This window comes from Camelus bactrianus, chromosome 3 (assembly GCF_048773025.1).
Source record: "Camelus bactrianus isolate YW-2024 breed Bactrian camel chromosome 3, ASM4877302v1, whole genome shotgun sequence".
Taxonomy (NCBI): Eukaryota; Metazoa; Chordata; class Mammalia; order Artiodactyla; family Camelidae; genus Camelus; species Camelus bactrianus.
The window spans coordinates 100,438,894-100,460,098 of NC_133541.1; the positions used below are offsets into that span (position 1 = coordinate 100,438,894).

Genomic DNA, 21,205 nt, shown 5'->3' on the forward strand with positions numbered 1-21,205 from the left:
ATCCAAATTCTGGTTAGATGACCCTCATCTATGCTCTTACATTAGTATAAACTTTTGCTATCATGACATTCATTATGCTCCATTTTAAATGTCTGATCACTTTTCTGCCTTCATCTTTCAGGGTAGAAACTATGTCCATTTACCACTCTATCCCTGACACTAATCACCATGCCTAGCACAAAGTATGTACTCAATAAATATTTGCTGAACAAATTAAGGCCTGAGTATACAAAACGGAATTTAGTTCCACAACTAAACTGGGTTCTAGTTTGTTCAACGTTTTAAAAATGTTGACAGAAACTGGACATGTCTTACTTTATTAACTACTATTAAGCATTTACTTTCTACTGCTGCCAGGTAAGTCACTTATGGAGTAACCCTAAATAAAAAGTGCCATTTACCTAGCCTGAAGTGTCCAGCCTCTGCAAAACAATTATCTGCATATACCAGGTTCAGTTTCAAGTACATGACTTTATCCTGTCTTTTCAAAGTGTATTTGCTGATACCTAGAGATGACTAACACCTCTGGTTCCCATTTGCAATTTTCTGGGAAACCTCTTACTAAGCAAATTACATTAAAGAGTCCTATTTTTAATTGTTTTATATATTGTCTTTCCAGAGAGATCATAACTTATTTGAGGTTGGGACTATAGCTTAAATACGCTTTTTATATCTACCACAGCTCTAGAGATTGTGGTTTATTGAGTTAAAGACTGAATAGTAACAGCATCACATATCACAAAGAACAAAACTCACAAAAGAGGAATATAGGAGAAAATATAATTCAGAGTCATCAACATAAAAGATAAAATAATATTTTTTCTCAAACTTACTTGACTTTGTTTAAAACATAAGAATCTACAGAGTCGCATGGTGGCGCTGCAGGATAAGATGGGGAAATTTTGCATCATCAGATGCTCTGGTTTCCGTGAACCAGTGGAACCGAGAGTGCTGGAGAAGCAGTGGTGATAAAAAGAGGCTTCCAAGAAAAAGCTAGGGAGCCAAGAAGCCCTTCGCCACAGGATTGCAACTCTATAAATTCCCAGTGGTCAGGCTGATAGGTGAAAGGAGCTGTTTGAGACTGACCTGAAATATTTCTGAGGAACGATGTTTGGCCAGGGAGCCATGGAGCCGGGAGAAGTGAGCCCTCAGCAGATAAGGCAAGTGCTGCTTTTCTTTGTTTTCCTGGGAGGGTCTTTGGTGTGTTCAGAGACCTGGCACTATTCTGTGGCAGAGGAAACGGAGATCGGATCCTTTATAGGCAACGTGGTGAAAGACATAGGTTTGGGTGTGGAAGACCTGGCTGCACGGGGAGCCACAGTCATCTTTGACGACTATAAGCCATACTTGCTTTTAGATCAGCAGACTGGCAACTTGCTCTTAAATGAGCAACTGGACCGGGAGGCACTTTGCGATTTCACTGAGCCATGTATATTGCATTTCCAGGTATTATTTGAAAATCCTTTGCAATTTTTTCGGGCTGAGCTTTGGGTCAAAGACATAAATGATCACACTCCCACATTCCTAGACAAACATATACTTCTGAAAATCTCAGAAAGTACTGCTCCAGGAACCTCATTCCAGATGGATAGTGCTCAGGACTTGGATATAGGGAAGAATGGTGTCCAAAACTACACATTAAGCCCCAATCCTCATTTCCACCTTAAACTGCAAGACAGTGACGAGGGCAGAAAATACCCAGAGCTGTTACTGGACCAACCTCTTGATCGAGAAAAGGAGCCTGAACTTAAATTAACGCTAACAGCCCTGGATGGTGGGTCTCCGCCCAGATCTGGAACTGCACTGGTGCGTGTGTTGGTCTTAGATATCAATGACAATGCCCCAGAGTTTGAGAGGCCCCTCTATGAGGTTCTGGTACCAGAAAACAGCCCTCTGAACTCCTTGGTTGTCAAGGTGTCTGCTACAGATATAGATGCAGGAATAAATGGAGAACTATCTTATTCATTTTCCCACGTCTCCAGAGACATACGGAAAACATTTGAAATCCATCCAATTTCTGGTGAAGTCCGTTTAAAAGCGCTTCTGGATTTTGAGTTAATTCAATCTTATACAATAAATATTCAGGCCATTGACGGTGGTAGCCTTTCGGGAAAATCATCAATGTTAGTTCATGTTGTAGATGTGAATGACAACCCACCAGAAATAGTCATAACATCTCTTACCAGTCCCATCCCAGAAAATTCGTCGCCTGAAATGGTGGTCGCTGTTTTTAGTCTACGAGACCAAGACTCTGGGGACAATGGGAGGATGGTTTGCTCAATTCAGGAAGATCTTCCCTTTCTCTTGAAGCCTACCTTCAAAAATTTCTACACCTTGGTAACAGAGAGCCCACTGGACAGAGAGAGCAAAGCCAAATATAGTATCACCATCACCGTCACAGACATGGGGACTCCCAGGCTGAAAACCCAGCACAACATAACAGTGCTGGTGTCCGACGTCAACGACAACGCCCCCGCCTTCACCCAGGCCTCCTACACCCTGCGGGTCCGCGAGAACAACAGCCCCGCCCTGCACATCGGCACCGTCAGCGCCACAGACACAGACGCCGGCGCCAACGCCCAGGTCACCTACTCGCTGCTGCCGCCCGCCGACCCGCACGTGCCCCTGGCCTCCCTCGTGTCCATCAACGCCGACAACGGCCACCTGTTCGCCCTGCGGTCCCTGGACTACGAGGCCCTGCGCGCCTTCGAGTTCCGCGTGGGCGCCGCCGACCGCGGCTCGCCGCCGCTGAGCAGCCAGGCGCTGGTGCGCGTGCTCGTGGAGGACGACAACGACAACGCGCCCTTCGTGCTGTACCCGCTGCAGAACACCTCGGCGCCCTGCACCGAGCTGCTGCCCAGGGCGGCCGAGCCGGGCTACCTGGTGACCAAGGTGGTGGCGGTGGACGGTGACGCGGGCCAGAACGCCTGGCTGTCGTACCAGCTGCTCAAGGCCACGGAGCCCGGGCTGTTCGGCGTGTGGGCGCACAACGGCGAGGTGCGCACGGCCAGGCCGCTGAGCGAGCGCGACGCGGCCAGGCACAGGCTGCTGGTGCTGGTCAAGGACAATGGCGAGCCGCCGCTGTCGGCCAGCGTCACGCTGCACGTGCTGCTGGTGGACGGCTTCTCGCAGCCCCACCTGCCGCCCCCGGAAGCGGAAGCGGAGGCGGCGGCCGCGGCGCCGGCCGACCCGCTCACCGTCTACCTGGTGGTGGCCTTGGCGTCCGTGTCGTCGCTCTTCCTCTTCTCGGTGCTGGTGTTCGTGGTGGTGCGGCTGTGCGGGCGGGGCGGGGCTGCGCGGGCGGGTCGCTGCTCGGTGCCCGAGGGCCCCTTCCCGGGCCACCTGGTGGACGTCAGCGGCACCGGCACCCTGTCCCACAGCTACCAGTATGAGGTGTGTCTGAGCCGAGGTATTGGGACCAGCGAGTTTAAGTTTCTGAAATCTGTTGCCTCTAATCGTCAGGGGTCTGTGAATGATGTAGAGGAAAACTCAAATTTTGTAAATGGTTTTTGATTCAATTAAGAATCTGTTGGTTTTTCAGAGCATTTGGAATGAAAATATTTTCTAAATATACTGTTTCCATTAGCTTTTTGGTTCATATAGACTCTCTTGGGGTTTTGTTTAGTTGTTGATTTCACTTCCCTCCTTAAGGTAATTAGACATTTTCTTTGAGCATATACAAGAGAAAAGTACAAGCTTTTGTTAGAATATATAATTTTGAGAATAATTGAGGATATTTCCAAATTGTAGTTTTTGGAGTGTATAACAGAAATGATAAATTCTACATAAGAAAGTTTTTGAATATTATTTGTGTCATAATAGCTTTAGTGTAAAATAACATTGACAGTGTAAAATGTGTTCTAGAAGAGATGTATACCTTATTTGTAGGGTCATTATAGCTTGTTATTATGCACTTTGTTTTTTATAACATATTCCTTTGCTTAGGGGATCCAGGGGATTTTGCCATTTAACGAAAAAACATTTCAGATCACTCTGAATTATCTCAAATTACTACTCAAAAGAGCATAGAAAAAAGCCATACTGACTTGTTTATCTAGCTCATATAATGAAGAAGGATGTCAGCAAAACAGGGGGCTTCTACATTGGGAGGAGAATCCATCTATCAGAATTTTTTTAATTAATTGTGATTTATTCATTAATCTATTCAACAAATATTTGTTAAGCATCTACAGTGTGACAGGAACTCTTCTAGATGTCTATGGATGTAGAAGTAAACAAAACAAAGTTCTCAAACTCAAGAGTTACACAGAGAATAAATAATTAAATAGGTACATGTATGTTATATAAGATGGTGATCAATGCTAGGGATAAAAAGTAAAACACATCAAGCCAACAGAGTCTTGAGCTATCTTTGAAACTTATTAAGCTGCCCTGCACCAGAAGATGTATGCATTACTCTCATTGCTAGAAGTGTGTAACATTGAACTGCACTAGGATTAATTTGTTTACAAGAAGAAATTAAAACTCTACATTTGGGGTTCACATACCGCAGCTCTATTGAATAATATGCATCTGAATTTTAAGTTGCAAAGGTATCTGAATAATTTTTCATGTGCATATTTTGTTGAATGTTTCGGTTCATGAAAAATATTTAAAGCTTTTTTAAAGATTTCAGTTATTAATGTAACTGTACCCTTCTGCATGGAAAATCATAACCAACATGGCTGCACTAGACTTTCTCAGTGGTATCCAACACCACTTGTAGAGGGCTGCTTTATCACATTAACTGTACTTGGGTGTAGGACTCTAGTGTTCTTCGGTGTACTTCATGGCCTGCATTATCTACAGCACTGTACTTAGATAAAAACTAAAAGAGGCAGTATACTTCACTGATGCTTGTCTGGTAATATCACTTCTGTGCTATTTTTTGTGATGTATGAAACTCGTGTTTTTTACATATAAATGAGTATGGTTAGATTAGTATCATGGTGATGCCTATTTTCATCTGTAAATAGTTAAGTATGTACAGGAGGCACTAATTCTGATTTATTGCAGTGTTTGGTCTTAATTTTTACTTTTACTCTTAAAACATTCAGTTTTGCTTTCAATTTTACATACCTTAATTCTGAGTTAGATCTGCAGATGTGTACAGATAGTTCATATTTATGTATTGCACATAATCATTCTATTCAGCATTGATGCTATATTGTATTATGTAAATAATAAAAGCCATGTACAGAGTGGGAAAATAGCAGGGCAAGAGATATGAGATGTGCCCTCATAAGCATTTTCCCATAGTTTGAAAGTTTCATAAAATCATAACTCCCTGACCTTATGTAGAATAGGTATTATAAACTGGAATTAACTGGTGGCTTTTTCCTTGATGTGATTCAATCAACGGAAACCACAGTTCTGGCGTATACAATGCCTCAAACTTGGAAGGAAATTTAGAGGAATTCATCCCTTTTGCTGAGAGAATTTTAAGAAATTACAAGTATATATTGTTATTTTTACAAGATGAAATGATGATCACTATTAAGTCTTCTTTCACTTCTCAATTCTCCTCAGAGCATCCCACCCAGACTATAGGTTCTCAAAGTTAGGGACAATGCCTGGATTGCTTGCTGGTGTATTTCAGAACATATTAAACAGATATGAATCATATTTCTTTGAATGAAGGAACAAATAATTATAATTGCATGGTTTTCTGACTATATCATCTTCCCACACCATTTCCAAACTTCGAATAGCCCTCTAGATTATCATATATGTATAACTGTAGCCGTTCTTTTCGAAGACAACGCATGGTGGCGCTGCAGGCTAAGGCGTCAAAAAAAAAAAAAAAAAAAGACCCAGGAAATGCTACGAGCTCAACTTCACTTCTCCAGAGGAAGAGAAAAGCCTTAAGCAAAGCTCAGGACCAGTAAGTCTGCAGAGAACGCTACTCACCGACATTTCTGGACAGGTTGCCAACTTGGAGATCCATCATTGTCTCAGTCCCATCGCTCCCTAAGGTAGAGCTGGGCCCTGTTCCTGGAAAGGCGTTTGTGGGAGTTAACATGGAGGCTGGAGGGGAGCGCTTTCCTAAACAAAGGCAAGTCCTGATTCTCTTTATCTTGCTGGGAGTGGCTTTTGCAGGCTGGGAATCCCGTCGCTATTCCGTGATGGAGGAAACAATGAGCGGAACGTTGGTGGCCAACCTGGCCAAGGACCTGGGGCTGGGAGTGGGGGAACTAGCTGCGCGGGAAGCCCGGGTGGTCTCTGAGGATAACGAACCCCGGGTGCAGCTTGATCTGCAGACTGGGGAGTTGATATTAAATGAGAAACTGGACCGGGAGGAGATGTGCGGCCCCACAGATCCATGTGTAATGCGTTTCCAAGTGTTACTGAAAAAACCATTGGGAGTATTTCGAGCTGAGCTAGTGGTGAGAGACATAAATGATCATTCTCCTGAGTTCCCTGAAAGAGAAATGACGCTGAAAATCCTAGAGACCAGCCCTCCTGGGACCGTGTTTCCTCTGAAAACAGCTCAGGATTTGGACGTGGGCAACAACAACATCCAAAACTATAATATTAGTCCCAACTCTCATTTCCACGTTTCCACCCGCAGCTGGGGGGACGGCAGGAAATACCCAGAACTGGTGCTGTACAAAGAGTTGGATCGCGAGGAGCAGGCCGAGCTCAGATTAACCCTCACAGCGCTGGATGGCGGCTCTCCGCCCAGGTCTGGTACAACCCAGGTCCGCATCTTGGTCTTGGACGTCAATGACAATGCCCCTGAGTTTGCACAGACGCACTACCAGGTGCAGGTCCCAGAAAACAGCCCTGTAGGCGCCCTAATTGTCAAGGTCTCAGCTAGAGATTTAGACACAGGGACAAATGGAGAGATATCGTATTCCTTTTTTTATAGTTCTCAAGAGATAAGCACAACTTTTGAGCTAAGCAGCATTTCGGGAGAAGTTCGACTAATTAAAAAACTAGATTTTGAAACAATATCCTCATATGAACTGTATATAGATGCATCTGATGGTGGGGGACTATCTGGAAAGTGTTCTGTCTCCATTGAGGTACTAGATGTTAACGACAACTCCCCAGAATTAATTATTTCATCACTTACCAGCCCCATTCCTGAAAATTCCCCTGAGACAGAAGTGGCCCTGTTTAGGATTCGAGACCGAGACTCAGGGGACAATGGAAGGATGACTTGTTCCATCCAGGATGAGCTCCCCTTCCTCCTGAAACCATCTGCAGAGAATTTCTATACCCTGGTAACAAATGGGGAGCTGGACAGAGAGATCAAAGCCGAATATAATATCACCATCACCGTCACAGATCTGGGGACACCAAGGCTGAAGACTGAGCACAACATAACAGTGCTGGTGTCCGACGTCAACGACAACGCCCCCGCCTTCACCCAGGCCTCCTACACCCTGCGGGTCCGCGAGAACAACAGCCCCGCCCTGCACATCGGCACCGTCAGCGCCACAGACACAGACGCCGGCGCCAACGCCCAGGTCACCTACTCGCTGCTGCCGCCCGCCGACCCGCACGTGCCCCTGGCCTCCCTCGTGTCCATCAACGCCGACAACGGCCACCTGTTCGCCCTGCGGTCCCTGGACTACGAGGCCCTGCGCGCCTTCGAGTTCCGCGTGGGCGCCGCCGACCGCGGCTCGCCGCCGCTGAGCAGCCAGGCGCTGGTGCGCGTGCTCGTGGAGGACGACAACGACAACGCGCCCTTCGTGCTGTACCCGCTGCAGAACACCTCGGCGCCCTGCACCGAGCTGCTGCCCAGGGCGGCCGAGCCGGGCTACCTGGTGACCAAGGTGGTGGCGGTGGACGGCGACGCGGGCCAGAACGCCTGGCTGTCGTACCAGCTGCTCAAGGCCACGGAGCCCGGGCTGTTCGGCGTGTGGGCGCACAACGGCGAGGTGCGCACGGCCAGGCCGCTGAGCGAGCGCGACGCGGCCAGGCACAGGCTGCTGGTGCTGGTCAAGGACAATGGCGAGCCGCCGCTGTCGGCCAGCGTCACGCTGCACGTGCTGCTGGTGGACGGCTTCTCGCAGCCCCACCTGCCGCCCCCGGAAGCGGAAGCGGAGGCGGCGGCCGCGGCGCCGGCCGACCCGCTCACCGTCTACCTGGTGGTGGCCTTGGCGTCCGTGTCGTCGCTCTTCCTCTTCTCGGTGCTGGTGTTCGTGGCGGTGCGGCTGTGCGGGCGGGGCGGGGCTGCGCGGGCGGGTCGCTGCTCGGTGCCCGAGGGCCCCTTCCCGGGCCACCTGGTGGACGTCAGCGGCACCGGCACCCTGTCCCACAGCTACCAGTACCAGGTGTGTCTGACGGGAGATTCCGGGAGTAATGAGTTCAAATTCTTGAAGCCTGTCTTACCCAATATTCTAGGTCAGGACGTTGGGAGGAAGCTGGACGTAAAGCCAACTTTCCAGAGTAGTTTAGGTATATGAAACTTCCCCACTGTATACATTAGCTTTGTCTCCTTCACCTTTCCCTTTCTTTTTTTCAGCCTGTAGTAATCTTTAATTCTTATTTTCGTTCTTCTCTAGTATTTTCCTTAGTAAAGTTACTCATTGTTTTGTTGGCCTTGTTGCTGTGTAATTTTTTTCCAATTATTGTGTTAGTAAAAAATTTTACATTAGGAAATTTCGTATTCCTGATTAAGGTTTAGTACTCATTCCTAAAGGATAATATGAAAGTTAACCTCTCAGTATAAACATAATTTTACTTTTAAAAGTAATTTCTCACTATATGACACCACCTAATAATGTCTGATTCCTTGTTAGTTTTTATTATCTACGCAGCTATGACTTTTCTATAACCTCTTTTCTCTTTGGGGGTGGAATCAATTTATGTTTACCTATATCCAGTTTCTTCTAAGCTTTGTTTGGATTTTTGTTTTACTGTTAGGCAGCAACATGTATAATTCTGTGCTGCTTATTTCAAAATTAAGCTTGTAAATCATTAGACTTTTGCTCTAAAATACATATGCCATCTCATGAAAATATAACTGTCATCTGTTCTTTCTTATCTAAGTTAATGTTGAAAAGACTTATGGGTTCTTCCTTATATCGTAACTTATGAAGTTATGATCCTGTTAAGAGTTCTAGACAGATTTAATGATACTCAGATTGACTGTGTCTAAGATGTTTTTATATACTCTAAAGGACCAAGTAATATGTTGCCTGCAATGTCCCTTGCTATATTGCAGATAGATTCTCAAGCAGGTTCCAAATTCTGGGCCTAGAGGAGCTTTTGATGACACAGCATGCCAATCTATTTGCCTATGGGTGACATTGTTCTGGTTGATAACGAATTTGAAAGAAAATACATTGTAGAATTAATACTAACTAAAGAAAACTTATTAAAGGATATGTTGGTGAAGGGATTGAATATTTGAAGAAGTAATCAGCTCTGTTGTCTGGACTCGTCTATCTCCAGGAGCCTCATAACTTTGCGGATACTATAGAATGCTGTGGTAGGCAGAGCAATTGCCCCCTAAAGACATCAGCATCCTAATCTCTGGAACCTGTGAATATGCCATGTTGTATTGCAAATGGGAGTTAAGGTTCAGAGGAATTAAGGTTGCTAATCAGCTAGTCTTAAACTAGAGAGAATATCGTAGGTGATCCGGGTGGGCCTTGTTGAAAGGCCTTAAAAACGGAACTGACTTTTCCCTGAGATGAATAAATTCCAACTATGGGCAGCAGCTTCGGCTCATGCTTCAGACTTCCAGTTGGCCCTTTCTAATTGCCTGCTCTACAGATTTCGGACTTAGCCAGCCAGCTCCCACAACCTTGTAAGTCACTTTCTTGCAATAAATCTCTTCATATATTTATCTCCTGCTGACTGATTGAACCCTGACTGATACAGATTTTGGTACCTGGAATTGGAGTGCTTCTGTAACAAATAACTAAAAATGTCAAAATTGCTCTGGAAGTGGATAGTAGGCATAGACTGGAAGAATTCTGAAGAGCATGTTACAAAAAGCATTGATTGCTTTGGACCCACAGTTGAAATACAGATGTTAGCAACTCTCTAGTGAAGACTCAGAAGGAAGTAAGGAGCATGGTAGAGAAAATATATTGCCTTATAGAATACCTGAATCAAAGCGTAAAGAGACTTAGCAGAAAAATGGATGTTAAAGTCACTGCTGATGAGGGCTCCGAAAGAAATGAGGAAAATGTTATTAGAAACTGAAGGAAAGGGAATCTTTGCTATATAATGGTAGAAAATTTAGCTGAATTGTGTCCTGCAGGGGAAATAAGGGGTGGGGAAGGACTTGTAAACAATGAACTTGGATATTTAGCTGAGGAGATTTCCAGGCATGGGTTGAAGTGCAGCCTGGTTTCTTGCTGCCTATAGTAGAATGTGAAAGAAATGAGATAGACTGTTAAGCAAGAAGGAACCAGAATATGATGATTTGAGAAATTCTAAGCTTAATTAGGTTATAAAAGATGCTAAAATTAGGAGATTTACTATTAGGAAAGCATATTGTTTTTCTTGAGAAAAAGCCAAGGGTGTCTCAGGTGTACACCATTTGTATTAGGCATACACACTTAGTAGTTGATACTGTAATGAGATGAGATCTTTGGGATTTTATATATATATAATATATATATATTATATATAATATATAATTATATTATAAAATAATATATATAAGTAGCAGGGCCATATATATACTATATATAAAATGTGGAATGGATGTGGATCTTTGGGGACCATAGAGTGGACTGTGATAGGGAAAATAATAGCCCCATAAAGTATGTCCTAATCTCTGGACCTGTGAATATCTTATAGTATGTGACAAAGGGGAATTAAAGTTGCAGATGGAATTAAGGTTGATAATTAGCTGATTTAAGATAAGATTACCCTAGATTATCCAGGTGGGTCCAGTGTAATTGCAAGAGTCTTTAATAAGAAGTAGAAGTGGGAAGCAGAAAAGAGTCAGTGTGGGAGTGATGTTAAAGACTGAACCAGCCATTACTGAGTCTGAAGATGGAAGGGAGCCACAAGTGAGGGAAAGCAGGCAGCCTCCAGAAGCTACAAAAGGCAAGAAAATGTATTCTTTCTTAAAGCCTCCAGAAAGGAATGTAGCTCTACCTTAACTTTAGCCCAGTTTAACTTTTGACCTCCAGAACAGTAAGATAATAAATTTGTGTTTTTAAGCCACTAAGTTTGTAGTAATTTGTTACAGCAGCAATAGGACATGAATACAAATGACTATCAACAAAACCATCTCCTGACCAGTTTTTCTTTGCCTTCCCCTACACTAGGCCAAAATATTCATAATCCTGTAGCCCCTTGCAGGTAGGAATGTCATATGACTCTGTTATTGCTAGTGATGTGAAAGTGCAGACAGGAACTGGGCTTAAGGGAAATATTTTTGGAAGGGCTAGTCTGGGGTAGCATGTTCCTTAGGACTTTTGCCCATTTTTCTTTTTCTTAATTGGCATGGATATTGCAAGTAAGCCTAGAATTGAAGCAGCCAACTTGCAACCATGAGATGAATATCATAAAACAAAGGTCTGTATACTAATTATGATAATATGGAAAGCCCTTGGACTTCTTGTAGCATTGTTAAGCTGCTGCAGCATCTCTACACCACCTTCTCCCAGGCTTTATGTTGCATTTTATAAACTGCTATGTCATTAGACAGCTATAGTCAGGTTTTCTGTTGACTGCAGATAAATGCATTCCAAACTGACACATCTCTCCTCTTCATGAGTAAGGTTGATTTATACAGTTGTCTGACAAGGTCCCAGATTTTCTATTTAAGGTGTATGAGATGCTTGTCAGAAAAGTAGTTTTGCTTTCCCTTAGCTGTTATCAAGGGATGGTTCTCTGAGTTACTGTGGCTGACCTTCTGTCTTCATTCAGTCATCTCTCAATTTGGCTAATACAAATATACACAAATAATTGAACTTTCAAAGAAACCTTCTTGGCTAGTAGCAACCCAAAAAGTTGAGTTTTGGAGAATAGAATGAGAAAGTGAGCTGATAAATGCTAGCTATACTTTTAAACCTGCACTAGTGGTGTTCTGACCAGCAATGCAGCAATCCAGAACACTGGTTTCCCTCTCAGGCAGGGAAGTAGCAGGGCCAAAATTTTTACTTAGTAAAATAAATTGACTATGAGTCCTAAAAATCTTTGAGAGGAGATCAGCAATCTACATGTTTTGGTAGAAAATGCCTGGTGGAAGGAATAGAAATTCCTAACAGCCTTTTCAATATACAGAGAGATGTGTTTTGAGACCCCACTGTGTCAGTAGCCATTACTCCTCTCCAGTCTGACTTTACAAATACTTCATTGGTATGTGTAGAATTTAAAGGCATCTCCAAAGGCTTACTACTTATACCTTTCTTGGATTCATCTGGAATACCTTGAAAAGAGCATTACTTCCAGTTATATGAAAAATCAATAAAAAACCTTATGATACATGAATGGTAATGCCTCAAGAAATTTTAGAACTCCTCAGCTGCACTCAGTGTTTGTGTATTTGTGTGTATATGTGTGTGCATTTGAGCATGTCGGGGTGTGGCGTGGTGGAGAAGGTAGCTCTAGTAGATGGTGGAGGTGCACGCATGCACAGATATATAACAGAATAACATTGGTTTTCCATACCTTTTTCACATTGTAAAGATAGTTCTCATTTAATGCATAAGTGTGTGTAATAAAATTGCCATTAGTAACATATTCTAAAGTAGATTGTGTTTGCAAACTAAACATAATTTTCTCTGTGTAAATTTTCTCTGTGTAAATTTAACAATGCCAGCATTTGTGGATCAAGAAGTTTGGTAGCCCTCTTGACTTTGAAGGAGCAGCCCAAAGAGGGAACTGTAAAGCAGATACAGTCATTTTTTTCCCCAGTGACCTCAGGAAACAATAAAGTTGACATCAAGATGTAACAGGGTTGTAATTAGGGTGAGGCCAAGTTGTACAAGTGTGGAATTGGATCATGTTTTTATTTAAAATTTTGATATTTTGTTCATCATTAATTATTTCATGAAGTATGATTTTTTAGACTATTGCATTAAATGATATCTATCTTTACTATTAAGTTTTTGGGTGACATATTAATTTTGCTTCTGAGACACATGCCTTACCCTGGTCCTGGTCCTGTTGGTAGTTTCTAACTTGTAAGTTCAAGTGGGGATCATAGCAGTAGTGATGGTGTTCACAGCTGAAATCTGAGTGGTGAGATCTGAATCAGGTCCCTCTTCATTTCAAACATGAGACAGCAGAAGCAGCAGCAATAGAAGAATACAAAAATCCAAGGAGATCCGAGAAACTGGAGTCCTGCAGGCTGGGGATGGAAGGGCACCTGTGTGGCTGTGATTCCTCAGGCAAGCTATTTATGTTTTTCTCCCAGGCGGCATACAGCAGTGTGAAAAATGTCTGTTCAGTAGATTCAATTTGTTGCTACGTTGTTGAGAACTTTTGCCTCTATGTTCATGAGGGATATTGGTCTCTATATTTTTTCATTTTATTCCCTTGTCAGGTTTGGTTTCATGGTTACACTGGTCTCATAGATTGAGTCAACAATTATTTATTCCACCTCTCTTTTATGAAAGAGTTTGTGTATAATATTTATTATTTCTTCTTTGTGTATATGATAGAAACTGCCACAGAAGCCATCAGTGGCTAACATTCTCTTTGTGGGGAAATTTTGAATTGCAGATTCAATTTCTGGAATAGGTATGCTGCAGTTCCAGTGTTCTGTTTCTTCTTGTGCCAATTGGTAACGTGTTTTTTTTTTTTTAACATTTTGTCCATTTTATCTAAGATGTTAATATTTTGGCTTGAAGTTATTGATACTATTCCTTTATTATCTTTTCAATATATTTAAGATCTATAGTGGTGCCCCTCTTTCTGAATATTAGTAAGTATGTCTTCTCTCCTTTTATTTTATCAGTAGTGCTGTGAGTATATCAATTTTACTAATCTTTAAAAAAAACCAATTCTTGTCTTTGTTATTTTCCTATTACTTTCTCTTTTCTGTTTCATTGATTTCCACGCATATGTTATTTCTTTTCCTATACCTACTTAAGCTGTACTTCATGAATTTTGATACATGGTGATTTTATTACCATTGCTTGACTTAATCTGTAATTTCCCTGTTGATTTCTCATTTGACCCATTGCTTAGCTAGAAGTGTTGCTCAATTTCCAAATATCCAGGGCTATCATTTGTTTTGGTCTGAGAACATATTCTGTTCAATTTCAATCCTTTAAAATTTATTGAGTTTTGTTGTTTTGTTGTTATTATCCAACATATGGGTTATCCTGATGAGCTCATGTGTGCTTGAAATAAATATGTGTTGTACGGTTGTGTATAGTGTTCTATAAATATCAATTAAACTGAATTGCTTTGATAGTGTTATTGAAATATTCTATTCTTACCATTTTTTCCTACACGTTCTATCAATTACTGAGAGGAAAATGTTAAATTCTTCAGTGATTATGAATTTGTTTATTTCTCCCTTCAGTTCTAGCATTGTTGTAAGCCTCATCTATTTTGAAGCTCTGTTATTAAAATGTGCACATCAGTAGGATTATTGTATCTTCTTGATGAATTAACACCAATCATTATGAAACATCCCTTTTAGTCTCTAGTAATAGTTTAAATTTGATGTTAATAGAGTCACTTGATATTTCTTATGCTTAGGATTTGCATGATGTGTCTTTTCCCATCCTTTTGCTTTCATCCTGTATTTATATTTTAAATACCTCTTTGGTAAACTACATAGAATTGGATCTTGCTTTTTTATCCAATCTTATCACTTCTGCCTTTTAACTGGGGAGTTCATTTTATTTATATTTAATACAATTATTTATATAATTCTGTCTATTATTTATTCATACCCTCTGTTTTCATTCCTTTGTTTCTCATTTTCTGTTTTCTTTTTGGCCTAATTCTGTATTTTTTTGGTATTTCATTTTATATACTAAATTGACTTTTTACCTATAACATTTTGGGGTGTATTTCCTCTAAGGATAAGAATACACAACCTTCACTTACCACAGTCTGCTTTATATTAGTATTATACTACTTCGTCTAGAATATGAAAAACTTCCTATTATATAATCATCATCCTTTTGCCATGGCACAGATCAGTCTAAGACACAGTAAAGATATTTAAGAATTCATATGGTGGAGAATCTTTATGAATATAATCAAATTGGAAAATATTCCAGAAATACCTTAGTATCTACTGTGTAGAAGGTATTTCATGCTAGAGAAAAATATAATGAGGGTAGTTATTATGGAAAAGCCTTCAGTCAGATTCCAAATTTAAAAGTGCATAAGAGAACTCATACTGAAGAGAAATCCTATGAATTCAATGGATGTGAGAAAGCCTTCATTTATCATTCGCTTGTTAAGTCACACATGGGATCATGCACTGGACACAAACCCTATCAATGTAAGGAATGTAGAGAACTCTTCAGCTATTCCTTATGTCTTAGGACTCGTGAAAATTCACATTGGAGAAGAATACAATGAATATACAAAATGTAGGAAAGCTTTTATTCATTGTTCGTACACTGCTGTACATGTAAGAAATGACAGTGGAGGGAAGCTGTGTATTCATATAATGTGAAAAAGCTTCCATTTTCTCTCATCTCTTAGAAAATATGAAAACTCTCATCGGAGATAAATTCTACGAATGTAAAAAATGTGGAAAAATCTTCAGTTGTCCTTCATCCTTTAGAGCACATGTGAGAACTCATATTGAAAGTATGCCCAATGAATGTAAAAGAATATGAGAAAGTCTTTATTTCTCCTACATTGCTTACAGTACATATAAGAACTCACATTGAAGAGAAGGCTTATGAATATAAGGAATGTGGGGAAACCTTCACTTGTTCTTCAAAGCTTACTCTACAAGTGAGAAAACACCAGAAAAGATCTCAATACATGTAAAGAGTGTACAGTTCCCATTCCTCTTTTAATGACCACATGAGTACGAACACTGGAGAGAGGCCCTATAATTGTAAACGATGTGACAAGTCCTTCTGTCATCCTTCACATTTTACTGTACATGTGATAATGCACATTGGAGAGAAACACTATATGGAATGCAGATATGCCTTCAGCTGTTCCTCACCACTTAAGAAACCTGTGAGGACTCACACTGAAGAGAAATTCTATTAATGTTTGGAGTGTTGGAAAATCTTAATTTACATCTAATTCTTCCAAAGCTATGTGAAAATTCATATTAGAGAGAAACCATACTAAGTGTAAGAAATGTGGGAAAGTATAACTCCTAACACTTTAGTGAATATATGAGGATACACACTGAAAAGAAACCGTATAAATGTAAAGAATGTGGGAAAATCTTCAGGTCTTTCTCATTCTTTAGTCAATAAGTGAGAACTCATACTGGGAGATAGAACTGTGAAGAATGGAAAATCTTTTAGTTTTCTCTACTACTTCAAAAACATGTGGAAACTCACATTGGAGAGGAACCCAATGAATGTAATCAATGTGGGAAAACCTTCAGGTGCATCTCTTATTATGCATAAGGAAATTCATACCAGAGGATAAAGCTTTAAAATGTTGTAAATATGGAATTGCTTTATCATTGACTCATCTTTGAAGTGATTACTAGCTCACAAATTGTAGTTTTTTATTTTCTAATATAAACCTCTATGGTAATAACTCTTGCTCCCAGTTATGGAACTACAAAAATCCTAAAACTTAACATAATACTTACTGGTAAAATATTGAATGCTTCCCTGTAATATTGCAGACAAGATCAGAAAGTTCTCACTCCTGTTCAACATTATAATGGAAGATCTAGTCAATATAAAAAGCCAGGAAAAATAAATAAAACACACAGATATTTTAAATATTTGTCTTTATTTATAGATGGCATAATTGTGTATGTTTAAAATCCCAAAGAATCTATAAGAAAACTACTGGGACTAATGAATAGATTTAACAAGGTTGCAGAATATAAGATTAATATATAAAAATCAGTTATGTTTCTATATAATTGCAAATAATAAATGAAAAATAAAGTTAAAAACTACCATGTACAATAGCATTGGAAAGATACATAATTAGAAATAGATTTAACTAAAGATGTGCAAGACTTCTACATTGAAAATTATAAAACATTGCAAAGAGAAATTGAGAAGATTTAAGTAAATGGAGAGAGGTACTATGTTCATAGATTCAAGACTCAGAATTAAGATGTTCATTACCAAAATGAGCTCAACAGAAATGCAAGTACAATCAAAATCCACGTAGACTGTTTTGTAGAAATTGGCAAGTGATGAGCAAATGTATATATTTTCAAGAGATCTTGCATCTAGACACAGTAGTATTGGCAAAAGGATCAATAAATAATTATTTAAAGAGAAAACTAAATTATTTAGAAAGAAAATAATCAACTTTTACTTTTTAGTATCATTATATACTTGTGGCATTTATGGACTTAACTTGTTTTAATCAAGTGTACATTTTTGGTCCAGTTTTGCAATTAACCTATCCCAATTTGGCCAGCAGGAGACTTCTCAAACTGGCTCCTGCGGGCTTTTTGCCCAACTTATAATTTTTCTTTTTTTTATTGGAGTATAGTCAGTTTACAGTGTTGTTTCAATTTCTGGTGTACAGCATGATGCTTCAGTCATATAAGAACATACATACATTCATTTTCATATTCTTTTTCACCGTAAGTTACTGCGAGATATTGAATATAGTTCCCTGTACTATATAGTATAAACTTGTTGTTTATCTATTTTATATATAGTAGTTAGTATCTGCAAATCTCAAACTCCCAATTTATCCCTTCTCATTCCCTTCCACCTTGGTAACCATAAGTTTGTTTTCTATGTCTGTGAGTCTGTTTCTGTTTTGTAAATAAGTTCATTTGTCTTTTTTCATATATATATTCCACATGTAAATGATATCATATGGTACTTTTCTTTCCCTTTCTAGCTTGCTTCACTTAGAATCTTCAGGTCCATCCATGTTGCAGCAAATGGCATTATTTTGTTATTTTTATGGCTGAGTAGTATTCCATTACTTCTTTATCCAGTCATCTGTCAATGGACATTTAGGTTGTTCCATGTCTTGGCTATTGTAAATCGTGGTGCTATGAACATTGGGGTGCATGTATCTTTTTGAATTAAGGTCCCCTCTGGATATATGCCCAGGAGTGGGATTGCTGGATCATATGGTAAGTCTGTTTTTAGTCTTTTGAGCAATCTCCATACTGATTTTCCATAATGGCTGCACCAAACTACATTCCCACCAACAGTGTAGGGGGGTTCCCTTTCCTCTACAGTCTCTCCAGTATTTATCGCTTGTGGACTTTTGAATGATGGCCATTCTGCCTAGTGTGAGGTGATACCTAATTGTAGTTTTGATTTGCATTTCTCTGATAATTAGCAATATTGAGCATTTTTTCATGTGCCTATTTGCTATTTCTATGTCTTCATTAGAGAATTGCTTGTTTAGGTCTTCTGCCCATTTTGAATTGGGTTACTTGTTTTTTTCTTATTGTATGTGCTGTGTATATATTCTGGAAATTAAGCTCTTGTCAGTCTCATCTTTTGCAAATATTTTCTCCTATTCCGTAGGTTGTCTTTTTGTTTTGCTTATGGTTTCCTTTGCTGTGCAAAAGCTTAGAAGTTCAATTACGTCCCATTTGTTTATTTTTGCTTTTATTTCTGTTGCTTGGGTAAATTGCCATAGGAGAACACTTCTGAGATTTATGTTAGATAATGTTTTGCCTGGTTTCTTCTAAGAGTGTCTTGTCTTATGTGTAAGCCATTAAGCCATTTTGAGTTTATTTTTGTGCGTGGTGTCCAACCTATAATTTTGAAACATACTTGTTTTCTGGAAATATAAGAAGTCACAAAATTATTCTATTTTCTAATAATCCAGATGTGTATCTAACTATTCCTTCAAAGAGCCTTATTTTTTTCCCATTGAATAAAGGTGTTAGAGAACAAAATCTTGGGGTCCTGGAAAGCTGGAAGATTGAGTATAAGTAGTAATGAGTTAGAAGCATGTTGAATATATACAAGTAAACTCGAAGTGTGAAGACCTTTATGTGTTAAGTTGATGGCCACCAGAGGGCATTCCACCAAGGAAGGGTCACTAAACACTGAAATAGACAAAATTATTGATCCATTTGACATCACACAGCTTCCTTCATCAGCCAGACCACTGCTAGCATGATGAACACATGAACAAAGAGGCTGCAGTGACAAAAATAAAAGCTATTCATGTACCTCACTTATCAGGGTTGATCTAGCTGCTTCCACAGCCAAATGTACAAAATGCCAGCAGTAAAGACAAACACTAAACCCTTTATATGGTAGGAACGGCTTCAGTTAACATTGCTCCCAATGACCTGCTTGGGAAATTTGTGCTTCCCATTTCAGAAACTCTGGGGTCTGCAGAGTTAGAAGACTTTGTCCCTAAAAGAAAACATTTCCACCAGGGGACATAGCAAATTCCCTCTATATTATAAGCTAAAGCTGTAACCTCAGTCCTTTGGGTTCCATTTGACTAAGGTCCAACAGACAAGAGTGGATCCACCAACTTGACAGGAGAAAGTGACCCTGATCATCAGGAGGAAGTAGGGCTGCTATGACACACTGGGCGCAAGGGAAAATATGTTTGGCACCCAGATGACCAACTTGAGTGCCTCCTGGTACACACTCGCCCATTACTTTGGTAATTGGATATATGCAACAGTCCCATTTTGAGAAGGGCATGATGACAAGGGCTCATATCTCTTGGGCATGAAAGTCCGGATTATACCACCAGATAATCCACTGACACCAGCAGACATGCTAGTGAAGGTGAGGAGAAACCTAGAATGGATAGTAGAGAAAGGAGACAATGATTATCAGTTCTAACCCTGAAACCATTTTCAGTGGTAGGGACTATAGGTCATCCCATTAAACTTTCTCCTCTAAGTATCCCCCAGGAAGAAAGGCCCAGCAGAACCATGAAGGAGCTGCTCTCTGAATATGTGTGAAGAGGATCTGAGCGGCACAGAGAGTAGATTGTAAGGACATGGACATGCACCTCTCAGATTCCACTTCCATGAAAGACTTGTTTCTGGGAGTGCTGCTGGGAATGCCAGGGGTGCTGTCAGTGGGCGCCCTTCAGCTGTCACATCCTTACCAGGGCAGGCCACATCTGATGACTGATTAAGGTGGAAATGTAAAGACCCAGCCATTTCAGCCTAACACAGCATAGCTCTAAAGGGCCATTTTAGCTTCAGAATTCTCCATTTCTCTCTCTGCTGAATCCTGCTTCCATCACCTCCACCCCACAGATGTTAATCTCAAAGAACGCACTAGCAAACACCCTACACTCTATCCCAGAGTCTGCTTCCCAGAGATCTTAACAAAGTAACATAGCTCCTGGCTTGCTGTTGGACCACGGTAGAGGCTGAACCCCTGACTGTAGGACATAAAGTGAGCATGTCATCTCAGATGCCTGTAATTTACTGGATGTTACCTGATTGATCAAACCATAAAATTGCAGTATGTGTAGCAGCACTCCATCTTCAAGTGGAAGTAGTAATACAAGATCGTATGTGAGCAGGTCTGGAGAGCATAAATATGTTTCACGAGTGGAAGGTTTACATTGGCAATACACCTAATGCTCCTGCATTACCACTGCTTTTTCACTTTACATCTGTGGCCTCATGGGGAGTTCCTGGTGATCAGATCACTAAAGAGGGAAAATCTGAGCCTAATTTAAAAATATTTCCACACAGAAATCTGGCACAAACTATAAGGAGGCTACTAGAGTGTTATATCCCACAGGACTGGCTCAGAAGGGCCGAAGGGAAGGGAACCCCTCATGAAGGAAAGGACTTTGTAGGGTGTTTTTGGGTTTTGGTTTTTAATTGAAGTATAGTTGACTTACAATATTATTTTACTTTCAGATGTACAACATAGTGATTCAATATTTTTTAGATTGTACTCCATATAATTTTATTATAAAATATTGGTTAAATTCCCTTTACTGTACATTATGTCTTTGTAGCTTATTTATCTTATACTTAGTAGTTTGTACTGCTTAATCCCCTTCACCTACCTTGCCCCTCCCACTTGGTAAGAAAGCATTTTGAGTGGTACATCTGACTGTTCACTTTTCCTGGAAACAAAGATGGCCAGAGGTATGGATTTGCATTTGTATTTGTTTTCTAGGGCTGCCATAACATAGTACCACAAACTGGGTGGCTTAAATAATAAAA

At 40.5% G+C, this 21,205-nt stretch overlaps 2 protein-coding genes across 4 annotated transcripts in view; both read left to right on the top strand.

Annotated features, from left to right (window-relative positions):
* Positions 1-937: 937 nt before the first annotated feature.
* LOC141577098 (protocadherin beta-18-like) lies at positions 938-5,069 on the top strand. Its single transcript, XM_074360830.1, has one exon. It carries the CDS (start codon positions 1,108-1,110, stop codon positions 3,511-3,513), a length of 2,406 nt encoding a protein of 801 aa, XP_074216931.1. The 5' UTR covers positions 938-1,107; the 3' UTR covers positions 3,514-5,069.
* Positions 5,070-5,224: 155 nt separating this feature from the next.
* LOC105065456 (protocadherin beta-15) overlaps positions 5,225-21,205 on the top strand; it is a 28,736-nt gene continuing 12,755 nt past the window's right edge. For all 3 annotated transcript variants that reach the window (XM_074360831.1, XM_074360833.1, XM_074360832.1), the window contains exon 1: positions 5,225-8,285. In XM_074360831.1, coding sequence (XP_074216932.1) covers positions 6,021-8,285 — 2,265 coding nt within the window. In that variant the 5' untranslated portion in view covers positions 5,225-6,020. The remainder of the gene's footprint in view (positions 8,286-21,205) is intronic.

Excerpts from the sequence above, each read along its gene's own strand:
- LOC141577098 (XM_074360830.1), top strand. The coding sequence starts at position 1,108 with ATGTTTGGCCAGGGAGCCATGGAGCCGGGAGAAGTGAGCCCTCAGCAG.